We start from the raw sequence: 20,838 nt of genomic DNA, 5'->3' as shown, positions 1-20,838 counted from the left end.
CCTCTGCCTTCTTCACGCGCCTGCTGCGTGCTCTGCACGGGCTGCCCCTGGCCAGGATGGGGAGTTTGGTGGCCAGCCCACGCTGCCCTTGCGAAAACGCTGGGGAGCAGCACGTGGCCATCTGCTGCCAGGAGGAACCGCTGCCCCGCGGAGCCTCCCCACTCCTGGACAGCCATGGACGCCTCAGGTGCAGGGAGACCTGCGGGGGGAAGGCTTGGAGGTTCCCACCAGGTCCCATGCGGATCCCGAGCTGGCACACAAAGATAGCAGGCTCCCTATAAATAAAATTCTTCCTTTCTGGATGGAAATACTCCACCCAAACGTGCCCAACAGATAGCTCAGCCAACTTCAGTGTTAGATCATTGAGGCGAAAATTGTCCTTCAGGCGATGCAATTCCAGTAAATTCCAAAACAAAGACCACTGATGATATATATCTGAACAGTGATCAATAGCTAAATATTATTCTGTGAATTATCTCTTCTTACAGCATCAGCCGTTCTAGTTTGGGTGTGTTTGTGTGTGTACACATCTCTCTCTCTCTCAAAACAGCCACCCACACAATCTCCAGTGTCCTGAAATAACAGTTAAATATGAACATCAAAGAGAAAATGCCAACATAAGCCCTGGGAGCAATACACAAAAGACAGAAATATAGAGACATATACCCACGGAATAAATAACAGCTGGCTCGGGTCAGAGAAGTACCTTGGTTTTGAGAAGCCAGGTCTGCTGTAGGGTGGGCGAGCGTGGAATTTCATTTCAAGGGGCCAAAGAGAAAGCTCCCTAAATCTTTATTTTACAACGTTCTTTATGGTCCAATTAGAGCTTTCTACCTAATTTCTTTGCTATGAAGCAGGAAGGCCATTTGAAAAGGTACTGCTTCAAACCCCATTTCAGACAACATTTCTTGCTAATGCTGTTGTGGTTATGAGCTGTGTCTCGCACTGAGCAGTGGCAGATAACTCTCTTTAATACTCTAACAAGATCATACTTTCAAACCATCTAAGCAACCCCAGAAGAACTCCGAGAACTGAACGAGACAACTGGCAAGACAGCCAGATGGGTAACTTTAGCCAAATACTACACTGAAATGATGCAGACATTTACATTTTTGAGTTGCAACAGTACGTGGTGTTTTTGAACGCACCCCCTGACGGGAGCTCGGGTCTGGAGCCCTGTGGGGCATTCCCTTTGAGTCTGCGGCAGCAGCGGTTACAGCTCAGACTGTTTCTCAGTCACTAACACTTACGGGGAATCTTAAACAAAAGAAAAAAAAAAAACAACCTGAAAGCGTCAATGCCCTCATTTAAAAGAAAATGACAAAATAACTCTAATTTGAAACTTCATAAAAATTGTGTTTCTTAACGTCTCTATATCTGCATATTAAAAAATAACGCTACCCTTAAGCTACTGTCTCTTTGAACTTACTAAACCTCTCCCCAAAGCCTTTGCTTCAGCCCTTTAAAGCCAATACTGCATCGCTACTGCAGCACCGAGCGAGTGGACAATTTCTGCCTCCATCAGGGAATAGAGGCGGAAATTTGCCGGAATCGCCAGCATTACCATATCCATCGACCCCAGGAGACCGGGCAGCCCCCAGCAGCCGTATTTAAGCCAACATTTGACTGCACCACACTTTCCACCATGAAGCTTCCTGCTGGCAGGGCAGGGAAGAACGTGTAAGACGAGGGAGACGTGATGCCTGGCCCACCAAGCGCCCTGGATAAAGCCCGTCCCCTTTGGCAGCGCCCAGCCCTGGCACCACGCGCCTCTGTCTGTCCGTCTGTCCTTGCAGCCACGCGGGCCACTCTCCTCTCGCAGGAGTCCGCACCTACGCAGGCAAGAGGCAACGAGACTCAGCACTGAGCCAGGAGAAATCACCGCGAATCCGAACTCCCAGAGCTACTTTTCAACAGGCTGGAATCGATATGCAATAAACTTTTCACGGCTGCGAGCGCGTCTTGGATTCCCAGTAACCGCGGTATTAGTTTAAATTCAATTAATGGCTTTATCAGCACTGGGAAAGACACATTCCCAACAAGTTTGTGGGTAGAATGACTTTAAACACTGCGTGATTGATACATAAGAACAAAAAGGTAAATTCTTCCTTCACCCGTGCTTGGCCAGCTAACAGGCTTTCTCTGAGGAATATGAAGAGCCATTTGAAAGCATCTTTTTGCTAAAACGTACTGCATGAAATAACAAACCTATCTTAACAGATGACGCATCTCTGCATTTACTTACTTAATAATATGAGTACCCTTATCATATTATAAGGGTACTCCTTAGCATTTTGATTCCAAAGCTGGTAAAGACAATTTACTCATGGGGGAAAAAAATACAAATAAACCTTTATATATATTGTCCTTCGTGCAAACTTTACTTGTAAGAGACAGTGTCCAAGCCAGAGTCTCTCTGTTAAACTACTGACACAAACCAGACTTGAAGTGCGTTTCCTGATTGTTGTTGCTTGTAATTACAGTATTTAAAGCCCCAGAAAGCAGGGTTGTGCCCCCCCAAGGCTCAGGAGCCCGCTGCTGGCAGTGCAAGGAAGGAAGGGGAGATGGCAGCGCTGGTCCCACTGCTCTGGAACAGCCAACATCTCCCTTGGAGGTGCCAAGGGGGAACAAACCCACCGGCACCGGAGCCTTTCCAGCAGCGCAGAAAGCGAAACGCGCCAGATGGGTGGGAGCAAGGAGATGAGAGGAAAAGTGAGGGGAGGTGTCATGGTTTGAGGAACCCACAACAATTTATTGCCATTTAGACAATTATTCTCTCACCTGATGACCCCTCCCCACCTGGGAAGGGGAATCGGGAAAAACAAGGAAACCCGAGGGCTGGAATATAAACAGATGCAATAGAATAAGACTAAATAATTAACATTAACAATACTAAAGAACCAGTATTAATCCCGGACTACACCCAGCCCATTCTCTCATCAGGGAGCCGTGCGCTCCCAGCAGGGACAGACAATGTGGGACCCCACGAGTGCTGTGGCTTCGGGAGGAAGGGAAGGGCTCAGGGCTCCAGCACCAGGGCAAGGACTGCTCAGGATGGCAGCCAGCAAGGGAAAGAGAGAGAGAGAGAACTCCTCAGCAAGCTTTCTAATTTCTATTGAACGTGCTGTTCATGGTATGAAATAACCCTGTTGGCAGCTTGGGTCAAGTGCCCGGGTCTTGCTCCTCCTCATCCCTGCACCTGGTGAGCTCGAAAACACTGACATCTTGAAATCCATACACATATAGCTGGCTATAAAGTAAATATTGTCACAAATTCAGACACTAGAGTCTTCTAAAGCTGCAGTTTTCCCAAGCATTAGAAGACAAATGAGTCCTGTGTTGCCCAAACCAGGACAGGTTTTGGAAGAGTAAATTCTGGGAGTGTTGGTCCACGCTACTTCTCTTAGGGCTTTTCCCCTGCGATGGGTGTCCCCTCCGGCTCTCGGTGCCCCGGGGGCTCTGCTATAGCGGGGCGGCAGTGACCCCAGTGCTGGCAGTGGGACCAGAACGGCAGCGCCGCAGCCCGGGGTAATCCAAACCCCCCGAGCCGGATCTTTCCATCTCACTCACGCTCTTAAAAGCGCAGGCTCGTGCCCCAGGGACACAGAGAAAAGGCTTGAGAACAACAGAGCCCTGTAAAAGACTCTGAACCAGGCTGTGAACAAACAAAAAAAAAGTCTGAACCAGACTATTTTACAAATATTATTGTGAGATATACAACAGGCTTCTGTTCTGTTCAAGGTAAGCGCTGCACAAAGCACGTCTTTCCCAGAGAAACATCCTGGGCTAAAGGCAGCTATAGCCGGATGCAGGACAGCATACCCATATTTATTAATGTTGGATAAAATTCAATACTTTCTCTAACAAAGAGGAAAATGAACCCTGAGCTCCTTTGTTTTGCTAGACTGGGGATGAGAAGGTAAAATATTTGAGAGACACTAAATAGTGAGATATAATTTCATTCTATTTTTTTCTTAAATCATTATTCCATTTTGTGGGTTTAATACCGCCCAAAGAAAAGAAGAAGCAAATCAGCTCTTGTTGGAAATAAATACAAAACATTAAAGACATGATTCACCATCTCTTTGGAAGAGAAGCAACTCAAAAATTCGAGGACAGTTATGTTGGGTTTAAGCACTTGCAACGCCTGTATTTTTTTTAAGCAGCCGTGCACTTCCTTGTGCTGACCTGGAGCCAGCCTTTAACCTCACGGCTGAGAGTTGCACGAAATTGCAAACCTCGGCCACATCAATTCCTTGCTGGAATTGAATCATTAATCTGGAATCTAGCCGAATCCCATTGCTCAGCTGCATCAAATCCTGAACTCAGAACATAACGAGTATTCTTTTCATCGTTGGCAAAGCACTTCACCAGACTTTCAAAATAATTAACAACATATATACGTATATACTAGAGACGTATATATTAGCCTCTGTATTTCTCTTACAGCTGTTCTTCTCCTTGGCTTCATTTCACTGAGCTGGTGTCCATGAAAACAGATCACGTGTAAGTAAGAAAGATGAGGAAGATTATTTTAAAAGAAAAAACTTAGAAGAAGCAGCAGATATCTGAAAGTGCTAAGTCAGTAGCGTGGATGCTAACGACATGAACCACAGTTTAACAGCCCAATTCGAAAATTTTCGCACGGAAAAGAGGCATAAGAACAACAGAAAGCAAAAGGTAAGTAGACAGTTGTTCATCTTCTTCACAGTTGAGATTATAAGGGAAACAATTTCTGAGATATCTCTGAATAGAGAACCATTTTCCATTCACAGAAATGATACATATGTATTTTTGAAACTTTGTAAGAGCTACTGGAGGCATTTGGACTCCTTAAAATATGGCTGTGATTTTCAGAAATTACTTCTCTCTGTTCTAGTTCTAGCTCTAGGACTTTATGATCCATATTTCCTAAAAAGAAGGTGTTCAATATTTTCTATAGATCCTGCGAACCTCAGTGTATCAGAGTGGCTAGATTACAAAAGGGCATCCAAAATTACTACTGTCTCTTGAAAATGCTAGTTTTCCCTACTTCACATGCATTAACAAGGAGCTCAGCAAGACACTAACAGGTATTACGAAGGCCTTACCCGGTGTTCTTCCCATGCCAAGCCTTCAGCGAGAGGTTGGAGGGGAAGCTCAGGGACGCCACCTCAACGGCAACAGCTGGACAAGCTCTGAGCACCTCACCCAGGGTCTGCACAGGACCGATGGCGAAAGGATAGATCTTGGAGTTGCACGATAGGAATATTTTTGCAGGAATAAAGCCGCTTATTTCCTCATTTCCTCTGTAACACTGCATTTGACAGAAATTGATCGCTGGCCTGCCATGCAGGGAGGTGTAGCCATCGGACCTTTTGAAGGTCCAGCCAACATCCTGAATGTCATTGTTCCACCCATCACGCATGCTCTCTACTGCCACACTCTTGAAGGAGTCTAAGGAGATATTTTTAATCTGAATAGATACTGCAGACTGATATAATCACATTTAAAATCTGAAGTGTAGACACTGCTCAGACTAGAAGAAAAAATGGGAAAGAAAAAAACCAAAAAGGGGAAAGACACTTACTCTTATACCCAAGACCGTCTGCCTGACTCCATTCCTCGGACTTGAGTATCTTCTGGACATGGACTGTCTAACAGCTTTCCATGATGAATTCAGCAAGTACTGCACTAACCTGCTCCAAAAAGACGAGGCTTTTCCATCTCTCGTGCCACAGGTACCTTCTTATCACTGGCAGAATCTTATCACTGGCTCTTTCTCCAGGGAAAGAATTTAGGAACTCCTGACTTTGAATCTGCCTGCTAGGGAGAACTTTATTTGATGTCTGGAGCAGTAGTATTATCATCTTTAATCAGAGGGTCATCCAGGTAACTCGTATATACATCTATATGGTGTAATAAAGAGAGCTCCCCCAGGCAGTTAAAACGTGTAATTAGATTTGGTTACAGTAGTGATAACAAGAGGAAGAAATGCTCTGAAGTTTATTAAATCTACTGAAACATGAAGAGGTAAAGTGGCAGTGGAATACTTAAAGGTCAGTTTGCGATTAAAAAGATTAGTGCGGAGGAAGTTCATTTCCATCTGCAAAGAAATGGGGCTGCAGTTCATCCCAGCCATCACCTGGAGAAGTCCACAGCTGGAATGATGGTCCAAGCCACGAGAATCCAGGGAGCGCTTCCACATTTTGTTTCTTGGTGGTTTGGATGGTCTACAAAGCTTCTGGGACTTCAAATCAAAAATATGGCAAATGAACAACTTTCCCTTAGACTGTCACTGCCTAAGGAGAACACAACCACGTAAGTAAATTGCTAGGTCTGAAGGCAAGTAGCTCAGCTGAACTGCAAGAACAAAACACTTGGTTTTCAAAGTCTCAACCTTGTCATTTTCCACCATGCTTCCATTTCCCTCTGGCACTTGAAATTTGGGGAACTTTTTATACTTGCCTCAACATCTCCCATTTTTACCACAATCCTGATCGCATCATTACTCCATAATAGCCTGCTTTCCTTGCCCCAAATCCTCCTGTAGCTCACACGCTTGCTGCTCTTTACGGCATTTCACCCTTCCCGTGACCAGCAGGGCACTCTCCCTGTTCCTCAACACCAAACTGATACAGGAATGTCCCCCATGGGCAGCATTTATCTTTCTACTCAGGTAAGTGAAGAAGAAGGAGGGTTTCTGGGCAACAAAGCAGCAGTAGGTAAAATCCCACTTGAATGCATTTTGGAGAAGAAAGAGGACACACCTTCACAACCTTGTTTCGGAAGAGTTCAAAGTAACGATGACCAGAAGACAATATTCCGCTGCCACGGTTGCTCTAAAAATAAATACATCCTGCTTTTTCTCCCTGAAAACCTCGCAAAGCCTTTCAACTTAGTTGACACTTGGTTAAGTTGGCTACAGAGCTTGTTCCAAACACAACTTTTCATGAAGTGATTACTATTTAAGTGCACACTTCCTCTGGCTCACTGTCTACTGCAATTATGCAAATAAGATGCAACTTTATCCTTTCAGCATAATTACATCAAACACAATCGGGCTATATTAAGACTGACTTAAGATGAATGAATTCAGTTCATGTAATGATTTCCTAAATCACCCCATGGGACTACGGCAAAGAAAATTTTGTCCCAAGAGTGACACCAAGTATCAAGACAAATAACTGCGTATCTGGGGCCTGATTCTACAAGAAACCGAGTGCTTTAGACTCCCTCTGGAGTCAGAGGCTGCTGGGATTTTCCCACTGTTACCAAAACCAGGAACCTCAGATGGTAAATATGTAGATAGGTGTAACCACACCAACACACCTGCCATTCACATCTGGATTTTGAAGGGAAGGCTCACGTCTGGGGGAGAAGAGTTCTTTGAAAAATGTCTTTTTCTACATAATGACTGTTTCAGTATATGACTTATATGACCAATAGCTCTACAGACATACTAAAATCTGATAATCCAAAATGTACCGTATACACTTGAACACGCAGGCACGTTAATTTTCAATGCAATTTAACGTCTCCTGGCTTAACATTTTTCCCTGAAGCGTGAGAAGAGGCTAGCAGCATCGCCTATTTCAGGTTAAGGCGTAGGTCAAGGCTGCAGTGCTCCCTGTTTCCAGTGAATTTTGTTAGGAATCTTTTTCTAACGTATTACAAATACTATTTAACACAGAGGTAAAAGAAAAGACAGAAAACAAAGATGATGCTCTTGAGGAGGAAAATAAAGGGTTTACTTTTACATTGTATGTCTACATTCATGACTAATAAAGACATTCTCACCAAATCCAGTGGGAATGAAGCTGTTGCCTTGCCCCGGAGCCCGTGAGCCGCAGGCGGCAGCACTGCTGCTCGCTGCCGCACAAAAAGGAGACTGCTAGGCTGGGACACTGCTCAAGATCCGGTCCTTCGGGGAAAACTGAGTTCCATTCTGCTAATTTAGTTGGTTTCCATCAATTTATAGGGAAAACCAAGGCTTCTTATTTCATTTATTTTATGTCTTCATCAAAAGAAAGGCATTACTAAATTTTAGGAAGCAGATGTCCGTTGCTGGATGATAAGAGAATAACATTAAAATGTCTGTTTGCAGTTCTCTTGGATTCATAGCCAAATGAAATTACTACGACAACAGAAAGAAAAACAAAACAACATGCAGCAGTCCAAATGCAAGAAAGGCAGACCATCCATATAGATAACTGCCTCACTGGGCAGGGAAATGCTAATACCTAAGGATTACTTACTTCTGTGAGAAACAGATTTCACTGGATGTTTCTCTCAGTGGATGACAGTGAAATGGCATCAGTCTGAAAGAGGAAATGTTGAGTTCTGGAAAACTGCTCCAGGAGAGTGGGAATTTGCTCTGCGCTCTTAACCATCCCTTTGCACTCCCGCCCAAGAGGACTCAGCAGATGGCAGATACAGATGGCAATTAGGGATGGATGAACGGGGCTGAAAAAGGTAAGAACCAGCCTGAACCTTTCCGAGCGGTCACGGAGCAGCCAGGAGACATTCGCAGCTGCTGTTCTGGGCGCTGTGCTCAGCCTCTCCTTCCAAACCAAGCGCAGTACCTACTCCTGGCTGGGGGGGTTTGCCCTTTCCCCAAAGCAACACGCAACTCACGGGCCTCAAAATATGTATCTGCTGCGTGGCACCCGCGCCTGAAGAATGCACATAATTATATAGATAGGCAAAATGTAATTTAAGCATCACAAACACGTAATCATGCAATCTTCATGACTACAAGTGCAAAATGCCACTAGCCGACTTGTAGGCAATAGTCTGATATATTCACTGAATAAGAAGATATTTGCAGGCTCAATGCACACACTTTTTTTGCAGATACACTAAATACGCTGATATGTGCAACCTTCTGTACCTGAACCCTTCCACTCTGTTACCATCACTTACTCTGTCCAAAAGCAAACCACGTTTCCCGTTACGTCCAACGTGTTTAATGTGTAATATAGAAGGAAAATATTTTAAAACAAACAAACTTGGGAAGTTTTTATTTCTCTGTACTCTTGGCAGACTTTTTGTTTCTGTGTCAGAAACCCTCAGGGATGAAAACAGACGGTATGAAAAGATTATTAAAATATCCTGGTTTTCAGAAACAAAACAATTCATTGTATATCAACTTTACGTATTTATGGAGAAATAACATGTGAAAATGCCTCCAGGGTTTAAAAAATGTAAAATGATGCAGCATATTATATAGCTGAGAAGAATAACTAATGAGGTGGTAGTGTAGACACAGTAACAAAAAATGCAAGTACTTGGTTTTCCAGTGAATGAAGACACCAGAACTTATTTTAACGTGGGCAAGACGTTCAAGAGCTCTTTGGAGACCCTGCCCAACACAAAGCCATGTGCCAGCCAAGGAATTTGTTTCCTTTATGCAGTGTCTCCCTTGTAAAGAACTTTTCATATTCTAGAGAACATGGACTCTAAAGAGCGAGTTTGGTTTGCCCAGAGGAAGCCATGTGGATAGTTTAGCATCTATATGGAAAAAAGGGATAACAAATTGAGGAAAGATCAGACAACAAACACTTCAGAACAAAACAAAATGTTGAGAAACAAAGGGATTTTGTAAAAAAAGTTTCCCATAATTTTTATACACATGTGCATATGTACAAGTACACATACTTGTGAAGCACACAAGCAGTGTGCTTGTGTGCGTACAAATAAATAAATAAATAATAAAAAATAAATAATAAATAATAAAATTAAAAAATTATAAAAAACTATAAAATGAAATAAGAAATAAATAAAAATAAATAATAAATAAATACAGTGCTTGATCTGAATGAAATAAAAGTTAAGTTTAAATGGAAACTGCTGATTTTAAAATGAATTTTGACTTCTTCAGTAGAAAACTTATCCACTGCTTCAGAGACAAAAGATTTTCTCTTCCTATGTATATACGTGATATGTTAAGATCATTTCGGTTTACTTTCTTTTAAGTAATAAAGGCCCTGTCATATCATGACAGCTTAATATAAGCTCTGAAATAGCGCCGTTAATAAATAACGGCGTCTAGCTTCTCAACTGTGGAAATAACGTGTGGTTTTCAGATGAGGAACACAGACATTTAGGAAAATTTCAAGAGATGAAGACTTACTCAATGCACTTTGTACTCTTTGCATCATATACCACATCTGTACGCGTTAATTCAAAAACACGTGTCAGAAAAAATGATGGACGATCGCTTTTGTGCCAGCAGCATTCCAGGAAGCGGGAGAGAAAGCCAAGCAGGAGAGAGCTCTTACCCTCGATGGTCGCTCGCTTGGGCAGGATGGTGATGGCTCCCTCGGCGACATCCTCCTGCTGAAGTAAGGGGCTCACCTTGGAGCCCCACGTGTCTGAGCCCACCCATAGGAAATGACCCACTTGATCTGCCCTCTTGGCGGCTGCAAGGATTTGCCTGCGGAAAAGAATGTTTTGTTCACAGATTAATTTCATTTAAAGATATAATTGCTTGGAAAAAATGTTGTGTTGCAACTACAGAATGAACAGAAACAGCATATTCCTGTAATCAACAGGGCTCAGGAATTTCACAACACACCATATCACAATTCAAGCACCACAGATTGAACCTTTCTTTTAATTCATCCTGTATCTTAAGACTGAAATACAGACTATACTAAAACCTAAAGTTTTGCCATTGACTTTACTGAAGCTTTATACTAACTTCTTTGTGTCTCATTTTGTAGAATTGAGCCTCTCAGCAATTGACAATGCCATCAAAATTTTAAGTAAATTTAAAATTCTGGAGACAGAAGATGTAGCATGGGGAAATGAGAAATATTTAAAATATTCTTTATATTATTTTATGTACAAGGGGTATGTGGTTAAACCTTCAGCAGCTTATGTGGTTCAACCTTAAGCATCTAAGACATTTTATCACTACTAACCGTCACTTGCCATAAAATAGACTCTGAATTAATGAATAATACAGAGTAGTATGAGCTTGGAGAGTGGGGCATCTTCTTAATGCCTCTTCGAGAGGTAAGGTCAGGTCTGCCATCCAATGCATGAGTAACCCTATGCCAGGAAAAGCTTCCAGACCTCGATCAGCATTCCCTCCTCCCCAGTCCAGCGATGCACGGTCTGGGGCAGCAACAGCAGCACCTCCATGCCTGGTGCTGCCCTCCACAACATGAACTCCACATCCCCACACCGCTCTTGCAAACAGACACTTCCCCTTCGTTATTCGTATTCTTATTTGCTTTCTCTTTTCCGCATAGCTGTCATGCACAAAGGAATTCATTCCCTCACTCATCCTTACTTTATGTCCTCATCATTGGCAAAGATAACGATGGCCCTGGCGTTGGGAGTTTCTAGGAGCTGCTTGATAATTTTATCGAAGTCGATGGTCTTGTCCTTGCGATCCTGGGGGATTTTCAGGGACTGAGCAATGCAGAGCCCACCTGCAGAAGAAAGAAGAAAGAAGAAAAGGACTCTGTTGGCGGAGAGCACAGGAAAGGCAGCAGGAAATACACATGGCTGGAAGGGGAGCCTGGGAGGAAGAGAAACTCTCCGATCGGATCACTGCCCTTATAGAGCACTTAATCTTCATTTCAAGCTTCCTGAGGGATTCATACCATTATTTTTTTGCACAGAGCACTCCTTGGGATACACACAGTGTACAGCATGGCTGGGCAGGGTCACGGATTAAACAGATGGGCAAGAACAATACCATAGAAAAGCAAAACAAACCAGTCAGTCGAGGGATTTAAAAAAACATCCACAAACAAACAACAACAAGAACATGCTTAAATTGATTTAAAAAAAAACAACAAACCAACATCAGGCTGAAAGGCAAGTGATGTTGACAATGCGTTAGACAAACTTTCTCTCAGTGAAGAGCTGACATTCTTTTTAATTTTGCAAGTTGAAGGATATTGAGGGAAAATGCTTCTACTGAAACAACTTCTCTGGAATAAGAACAGCAAAGGAGCTGAGATACTGGGAATGATTGTTCACGAAAATCCTTACTCATTCACCTGTCCATCACCTAACGGACGGAGCGGCTCAAGCAATTGAGGCCTCAAGATAAAGTACGTGTCTGTGAACGGGACTTCTCAGAAATACACAGGTAACATTGCAAAAATGTCATCAACACAGTAATAGTGATAAATCCATCCATCCATACCAAAGAAATACTCATTTTTAGCACAGTTCACATATTAAAAGTTATATAGCTTGTTTTAGGGTGAAAAAAACCTAAAAGCAAAAAAACCCCCAAGTCTCCAGTGACAATCTGCTTGTCACTGTTGGCAGATGAAAACAGAGTTTTGCCTTCATTATTTTGTTTGTCGGTGATAAACACTTTCATCTTTTTATGGCATCTTAGATACCAACTTCCTCAGTACACTGCAAAGTGTGTTAATTAAATATCAGAGATGCATAATAAGAAACAGCAGCGGGGATGAGTTAATTAAAAGACAGCAGGACAAAGGAGATATTCACAGATATGCTTTAAAATACAGATTTAAAAGTAGCGTTAAATAAAGGAATAGAGAAGGTGTTCTCAGGGAAAGAGCTCTTTCCCCCTCAGGGAAGCGGCTCATCCCCCATCGACACACGAGAAGGGAATCATCCCAAACCAGGGCAAAGCAGACACACAAACACCTGGAGAAAAACACTGAACATTCATAAAGAGCAAACGCATGGGCTTAAAATTGCAAAATGGAGCTCTTCTGCAGATCTCTGAGCACTTTACAAAGTAGGTCAGGATCATTTTTCCTTATTTTAGCCGTAGAGAAGCCGAGACGCAGAGGTTGCCTGAAGTCAGGCCAGGTCTGCTGGTACTCGCTGATCCAAAAACTCTGGGGGAAAAAAAGATTGGTTTTGGTGGGAAGAAATAAAATGGTTATAAGGAAAGGCTGAAAAAGAATAAAACAGAGTAATAACCCCTAAGTTTTTCTCTGACTCATGCAGAACCTTTCATTTTGTTTTACAATGATTACAACCTGAAATTATTGCAACTTGATTTTTTTTTTTTGTTTAAAAGAAAACAATGCCGATTTTTAAAAGTAAACTTCAGTTTGAAATGAGGAAGGAAAGTCACATTGCTAGTAAGTCCAGAAAGTTTAAACATTTTTTTAAACACTGGTTTTATTTGCCCCAGTCAAAATTAGACAGAAACAACTCAAATTCGGGAGCAAAGCTATTCAGTTTTCCTGAAACGCCCCACTTGGCAGGGACCATGTGCTGGTTAAAAGCATCCCCGTCCACAGGCGGAGCACAAGACAGCTGGGACCCGAGGAGAAGCCATCCTTGTGTCTCTGCTGGGGGAAAATCTCTCCCTTCTGGCATTGCGCCTGAGGAGAATTTAAAGTTATGAGCTGCTCTTGGAAAGCACCCGCACCCTCCCTGGCGCTCCATCACGCCAAGCCAAGCCACTTCGAACCTCCAACAAGAGACTCTGATTTCTCTTGTTGAATAAGGATGTGGGAACTTTGGAGAATTCATTGAGAGAGAAGAAAAAAAAAAAACAACACACCAAACCAACCCACAGGCTTTATAAAGCTCCAAGATTTGTCACTTGAAAATGTATGCATTCCTTCCACAGTGCCCTTTCGAGAGGCTCCCACTTGGACACAGCAGAACAGGAGTGGATATATTTTATAGCGTCGAGACCAAAGGGCTTCCGCATGCTGGAGGGAGCCATTATTTAGACGCATCTGAAGCTGCCACGAAGATCCTTTGCAATCCCTCACAGCTCGCCATTGCCTTCACTCGGGAAAAGCGGGCCCTCTCACCAGAGGATCGGAAACGCAGCCCCAAGGAACGCAGCCCAGCGGACAGGCACACAGAGCAATGATCCCCGGCACCTTTTGATTTCTAATCCCTGCACCAATAAGTAACTTTAAGAGCCTTTTAAACCAGGACAGAAGACGACTTACAGGTGCTCTGTGGCTCCATCCATCCAATGAAACGACCACCTCACCACGTGTGCAGAGAAACAGAAACAAAGAGGTCTCGGACCTGGCACCCACAACAGCAATACTTCTGTAATTGAGTCTATCTACATTAAAGAATCCCTGTATCCAAGGGAAAAAAGAAAAAAAAATACCCTAGATCAGCTGACACATTGTTGTTGTAAAACTATAATTAAAAAAATCAGTAATTAATATTAAGTAATTGCGACCTACGTGATTTAAGGGCTCGGAAAAAAGGCCGAAGCTGTTGGGAAGGCTACCAGCTCAGCAACCCATCCTGAGGATAATTACACCTATTGTGTGGGTCACGCAATCTCTATCGCCTGGATGGAGAAGCCAAAAATCTTATTATAGCCGATAATGATTCCAGCTGAACCGAGCATCTTTGGACAGAGAGACAGCTGTGGCCAGGCTCTCAATAGCGAGGAAAAAAGCCTCTAATGCAACGTACAGCTTCAAAGTATGTAATTTCCCTGGGTTTTTCAAAGAAAAGAGGAGCCAGGGTGGAGAATGGAAACAGTATGGAACTTGGGAGGGCAGATTTCAGGTCTTTTTTTGTGATCCAGAGTTTTTTACTGCCTTTGGGAGCTCAGCTCCCTGTTTCTCTGCTGTCCACTGGTGGAGGGGGGGATAAGAGAGCTGCTTTTTTACCACACCAGTTACGGTAGGGGTGCCGTGGTTGGACTCGATGCGTTTAGCCCCAGCTAGATGGAGAGCTGCTCTTACAGCCGGGATGGTGGAAGAGCTTTCCCAAACGGAGTGGCTGGCGCCATACCCTGTTAACCTCTGTGCCATCTCTGTCACAAAGGAATTACAGATAAACCGTAAACAGGAATTATGGCTAAATGACAAACACCAATGATTAAACCCAAAATATTTTATTGGCCAGTATGGCAGCTACAATACTTTCAATATAACAGCAGGAGGAGAGACCAGCATGAGAAAGCACTCTCTGAGGCAACATCAGGAACAGAACGGGCCGAGCCGTACACGGCACATCAAGGGCAAACAAGAGAGGCAGAGAATGAGATGCAAGAGGACCGAGACCCAGATAATACAATTCAGACACGTTGATGGATATTCGGGTTTTGAACTGCTGGTGTCTCTTCCAGGAAAGTGACAGTGTTACAAATTGACTAATGGGCGCTCCCAGCCACCGAAACGGGTCGGCGTGTATTAGTTTCTTATTTGCTTTGTTTTGCTCAAGTCCACACCGGGCAGCATCTGCCACCGGAGTACAAGCTCTGGCTGTAGCAGCAGGGTGATCCATCCCAGCCACCCGACGGCACCCGTCACATTGGCTTCTGCTTACATCCAAGCTCAGGAGCTCGAATAAAAGTGTTTCGATCTCTGCGGAGGACCTCATGGCAGGCAGAGGCACATGCCGTTTTTCATTCCTTAGCGATAATAGACGCCCAAGGAATTGGGTACGTATTGTCCAAATGACACATATAAAATAAGTTAAACTTCCATATTCTCATCCTGCATTCTTATTACAATAGGAAACGCACGTGCACAGTTATTTAAACTGTCAAGCTAATTCACAGTGCTCCTGAGGTAAAAACCTCCGAGGGAATTAAGCGGTAAAAATGTGAAAGTTGCAAATTAAGGATTTTGTCATAGGATTTCTGCAGGAATATATTACCCTTGAAGGCCTGGAGAAGCAGCAAATAGTCTAGCTAGCTAGAGACTGCTATGGCAATTCATGCAGTCTGGGACTGAACCCCTGCTGCAGCCAGCGACCGCGCCGGAGCCTCCCTGTCCCCCCGGGACTGGTCCCAGTAGCAGCACCACGCGTTAAACCAGCTGGGTACGGAGGGTTCCTGCCCTTCGCCACGGTCATTTCTGTCTAGTGAGGGAAGACAGCAGGTAACCGGGATCCTGCAACCAAATGCAAAGACCGTTATGAAGATAATGGATATTGGAGATGCGTGAGAGATGCGAACTGTAATATATGTAAGATAGAGCATTCAAGCAATTCCACCAGCAAATGTTTAACTCCTTCAACGATGGAGGTTTAGAGATTCACAGGAATCAGTATATGAAAGACAGTCATGACGACGACGATGAGGTGGTCAGCTCTACACCACTCTTCTCTTGAAACAATACCCCTTCTCCTCCGGGCTATGTATAGAAGTCCAACACTGGCATCTTTTTCATCCTTCCCTGCTGCCAGCAAATGGTTTTTGTAATAACATCGGATCTGGGATGGGAACACCGGGAGCAGACCTGGTAGGTTCAGCCTTTCCAGATGCGCCTTTATCCAACAAGTAAGCCACGAAAACGCACAATAATCTATGAAAAGGATAAGACAACAAGGCAAACCATTTCCTCAAACAATAACCTGAAAATTATTTGGTTTTACAGCTTCTATTTTTCCCCGTGGTTTGTGCCACTTTGGCAAACTGACCCGGCTGTTTGGTATTGTTCCCGGCATTAAAATTCCCCACACTGCAACCACTGGCAGCACTCTGAGAGAAGACGGAAACGCTAACATTTCAACCGAAATTAACAGCTCTTCCAGATTTTTTCTTGCACAAATAAACAAAATGCAAAGTGAAGTTGGGTCCTTTCTCCCTGGCTGGTAAAAAACAATTTTGCCCCCAAATTGTATTTCTAATAGAAGAGTCCTCTGAATTTCGTTAAGTCACTGACGAGACTCATTGTAGCAGAGTTGCTGTCTCAAGAAACGCCATTTCTAGTTAATCTTTCCACAAAGGGAACCTGCTCTGCTTTCACTTTGATCCTTATAATGGCCCCTGCTTTCTCACACACTTCTGCAGAAGTTTTAATTAAGTGATGCTGGAGACAGAGGAAATTTATCTTGAGGTACTGCTCAGGACGCTGGCAATTAAGGATGTACAAATACCTGATGTTTTGGTTTGGCTGCCAGACTGAAAAAGTAAATGTAGAGATCAAACTTTTTTTTTGTGTGTGTTGCTAGATCTTCAGTTTTTCTCATTAAAATAAGAAGTCATACAATTAATTTTACCTAAAACAACAATCTCCATTTAATCTGAATTGGAAACAAGTCGTTATTAGGGACCTGTAGGGGGAAGCAAATGAGGAGCTACGCATGAGATTCTGGTTTCTTCCTCTCACTCAATGATTACAACAGTCATTGGGTAAAACGTGAGTTTCCTCCTTTCCCAGAGTGGTGTTGAACTTCTACCACAGATGTCCTGGTGTCCTGACCCCTCCATCGCCTACCAGCACCCGGGGCAGAGTCCCTGCGCCTGTCTGCAGAGCTGCACCGTCCCCAGCTGAAGCAGAAGGGGATGCTGATTTTCAGCCAAAGGGCAGCATCAAAACTGGGACTGAAGCCACCGCGTGCAGACGGCAAATCGCTCTCCGGGACTGGGGGGACCCCAGCTCCCCCATGGGAACATGGCTGTCCCCCCGCTGCTGAGGGCAGTGGGATGCGACGGCAACGTGCAGCCCTTCTCATCCTCCTCCCCAGCTCTCTCCAGTTCCAGTCCATTTCCAGGAATTCCAATTCCATTCTCCAATTCTCCAGTTCTGCAGACTGAATTTAGTCTCAGTTTACAAATAAATTTAGGAAGCATGAAATCACATATCCCCCCCAAATTACCGTTCAACAGAACTTTTTTGTCCTTTTTTGCAGAAAATTACTATTCAGTTAGGAACAGAAAAAAACAGTACTGACGCTCGCTGAAGGGAAGAGCAGTAAGGGTGATCCAAAACACCCAAGATGAGTGGGTTAGCAAAGGCAGACTAAAAAGGACAAGTTGTGCAACAAGTGGGATGATACGACATCTGTTTCTTGGTTTCCTGCTTTTACTTTTAGCAAAATGGCTTATAGGAAGGATTTAGTTTGTTCAATTACTGTCAGGAACAATGGACTAAACCCACACATTCTCTGCCTACACAGGGTGCCGGCTTTCTTCTATTTCCCCTTTCCAACAAAATACTTATGTAAGATTCTGCCTCACAACTCTCCTCAAAAAAATGTTTTGCTATGAAAACCTGTATTGAGACATTCAAGGAAGTTGGTTTGGAACTCTCATAATATAAAAGACATTTTGTGAGTACAAAAAAAGCAGAAAAAAAAAGAAGAAAATAAAATAACAAACCCCACAATCTTTGCAAAAGATGAAAAAATGAAAAGTTTCTGCTCACACTTTTCCTATTGTTGACCTCCTGAACCGTATGGCATTTTCACAATGCAGAAGGAGCCGGCGTTGCAGGGATGGTCACGCAGGCACCAAGCGCGGCCCCTGCCATGCTCCAGGAGCAGGAGCAGATGCCGGATCCCCACATTGTGCCGCCAGCTCAGGTACCTGCCCCAAGACGGTGCTGGAGCCACCGCTACAAAGTCCGGGTTAAATAATCACACTCCCAACGGTCACTTTCAAAGTGCTTTTTAAATACCCGTTTTACTTCTCTCCTTTGGTATTTTATTTTCTCACTATCAACCCTAGGAAAGAGGACCGGATCCTTTCATGCAATGGAAAGGAAAAAGCCAAGCTGGTGGCGGGACCACACGAGTAAGAGCCCCACGTGCCCCTCTCCTGGGCTGCCCTCAGGACCCACAGCAGCTTCTGTGCAGAGGAGGCTTTTTTTCTAGGGTTCCCACTCCTGCCCTGCACAACAAACGAAGAAGTCAAAACTCCGGTGGAGAAACTGTGGCTTCAAACTCCTGGTCTGGTGGGAGGTGTCCCTGCCCAGGGCAGGGGAGCTGGAACAAGATGATCTTTAAGGTCCCTTCCTTCCAAACCATTCTGCGATTCTATGATCCTACACCACGAAACAACCAACATGCTCATCTTGCCGTGATGAAACTTCTGGTGCTGCAGAGACACAACATCGAGCTCATCCATTCGGTGCGGAGCGAGTCCCAACAGCGCAAGCGCTGTGAAAGATTATCATAGGAGCTTTTTCACGGGAATCCCACTCATATGTCACAGGCGTGGGACGGAGATTGGGCCACATCGCATCATGCCCCAGTTCACAGGCAGCTCGAGGACAGGCGGGCGAGTCGAGCCATCTGGGCGGCAGCAGTTGCAAAACACACAGGAACTTGGAAGAAGACAGAGAGTCTTAAAAATATCATAGCTGCCTTCCTTGTGCCCGTTGACAGATTCTGTGCTGTGCCTCCGAAAGGCAAAACCCCAGGAGAATTCTCTGTGCAAGTTCAGGCAGTCAGGCAGTAAATTGTTCGGGGCATTAAACACCTAACTCCGGTATTTAAGGGTAATGGATGTATCTAGTAATCAAAGTGTTGCTTCAGTATCCATGGATACCCATGATTATGTGGTATTTTGATTCTGGTACAACACTAAGCACATTATTCTGCTTCCCTGAAATTCTCCAAGAGCTATTTTTCTTATCACCACTTAATTGGATTATCAGGTAGCAGAAGAGACAATTTAACACTTTTTCAGATGATTTATCTACAGAGATACTCTTTTTGGGGGAATCACTTTTAGCAATACTGAAAACATCGCTTCAGAAAGTTAGGTTTGCTCTTGCTAATTATTAAAAGGAACTCTTAATTGATTTCATTAATATGTTACTTTAAAATTAGCAGCTGCCGAAAGCTGCCTCCTGGATGTTTATTGTGCCTTACATATTTATATTTTACTTCTAAACCTCATATATTCTGTAGAAGAAAAAGAAACCAGTGGCAGTAACACTGAAGACTGAGTTTAAAGAAGTGAGTATTCTCTCCATGTGAAAACTTGGATACGACAGTTGAGGACATTTCCCTGATAAAGCAGCATTACAGCCTAAAGGAACGGGAATGATAAAGATTATTTCATATTCTTGAAATACAGCCAGGCCTGCCAGCTTGCTTGCCGTCAAACTTCTCACCAGTAGAACAGTTATTCAAACAACTGACACAAAAGCCACAAAATCTTCAAAGAGCAATCACTGGGAAGTCAATACATGACTCACAGGTTTGCTTTAGAGAAGAGCGAACGTTACGCAGCAGGAGCCGTGTGTCAGGTAGGGGGTTTAAGGCGATTCTTTGTTATATGTGGGAATTCACATTTATTGTCTTAAATAAAAACCAGAATAATCTCCCCAATGTCCACTTTACAGGACTTGTCATCAGCCTCATGCAAGAAATAGTAAGAATTTCAGTAAGTTACTCTACTGTAGGAAAATTTCCAGTCCTGTTCCCAGAGCTGTAAATTCACAGTAAACGAAGCTAGCAAAATAAGTCCTGCCCACGTTACTGACCACCTAATATCCCCCTGGCCCATCAAGGCGAGAAAGTTCGCCAGGAACTGGTCTGAGACCTTCAGTCCACCTCACACACAAGCTCTCAAGCACTCATGCAGCAGCAAGGCTTGGACCTTAGACTGACCCATCTCCTCTTCAAAGCAGTGACGCAGAGCCCACAGGCGATGCCCCGTGGCAGTCCGCCCCAGCCCCAGCTCTGGCAGATGCGGTACAAAGAAACTTTAATCTATTGAAATGAGCTCACTGTTAAAAAAGTTCCCGCCAGCCAGAAATGGAAAGAAATTAATTTATTCTGACCCCACAATTTAAAACAGGCATATTCAGAGAGGATTGTCTGGACTTCATTCTGACTGCCTTTGCTGGGCCGGCGTAGCCACAGCTCCACCCAGAACAAATACAGATCTATAGAATGGAAAAGTCAGGAGCACAAAGTTATCACATTTCAAGGAAAAAAAATAAATGAGGAGGCTAGATCAGCACAGAGTATGCAGAATCCTCACGAAAAATGAACTTTAAGTCAAAAAAGCTGAGTTATAGAGAGATCCAGAAATGACAGTTGGATCCTTATGTCCAAAATCAAAGTTCTAATGGGGCTCTGGATCAGGCTTTCATTTCTTTACTAGAAATAGTTAACATCCTACTGACCAAGAGTTATGAAGTTCTTGCATATGCCAGTAAAGAAGTTTAC

At 43.7% G+C, this 20,838-nt stretch overlaps 1 protein-coding gene across 1 annotated transcript in view; it reads right to left on the bottom strand.

The window, feature by feature from the left end:
• Nucleotides 1-20,838, bottom strand: part of GRM7 (glutamate metabotropic receptor 7) — a 275,098-nt gene that overhangs the window by 105,318 nt on the left and 148,942 nt on the right. Inside the window, exons 3-4 of the mRNA XM_054216198.1 lie at nucleotides 11,282-11,423; nucleotides 10,263-10,417 (exon numbers count right to left, since the gene is read on the bottom strand). Coding sequence (XP_054072173.1) covers nucleotides 10,263-10,417; nucleotides 11,282-11,423 — 297 coding nt within the window. The remainder of the gene's footprint in view (nucleotides 1-10,262; nucleotides 10,418-11,281; nucleotides 11,424-20,838) is intronic.

The sequence above is a fragment of the Rissa tridactyla genome, chromosome 10 (genome assembly GCF_028500815.1).
Source record: "Rissa tridactyla isolate bRisTri1 chromosome 10, bRisTri1.patW.cur.20221130, whole genome shotgun sequence".
NCBI lineage: Eukaryota > Metazoa > Chordata > Aves > Charadriiformes > Laridae > Rissa > Rissa tridactyla.
The sequence above is the reverse complement of the archived record's forward strand: the minus strand, read 5'-3'. Positions and strand labels throughout refer to the sequence as shown.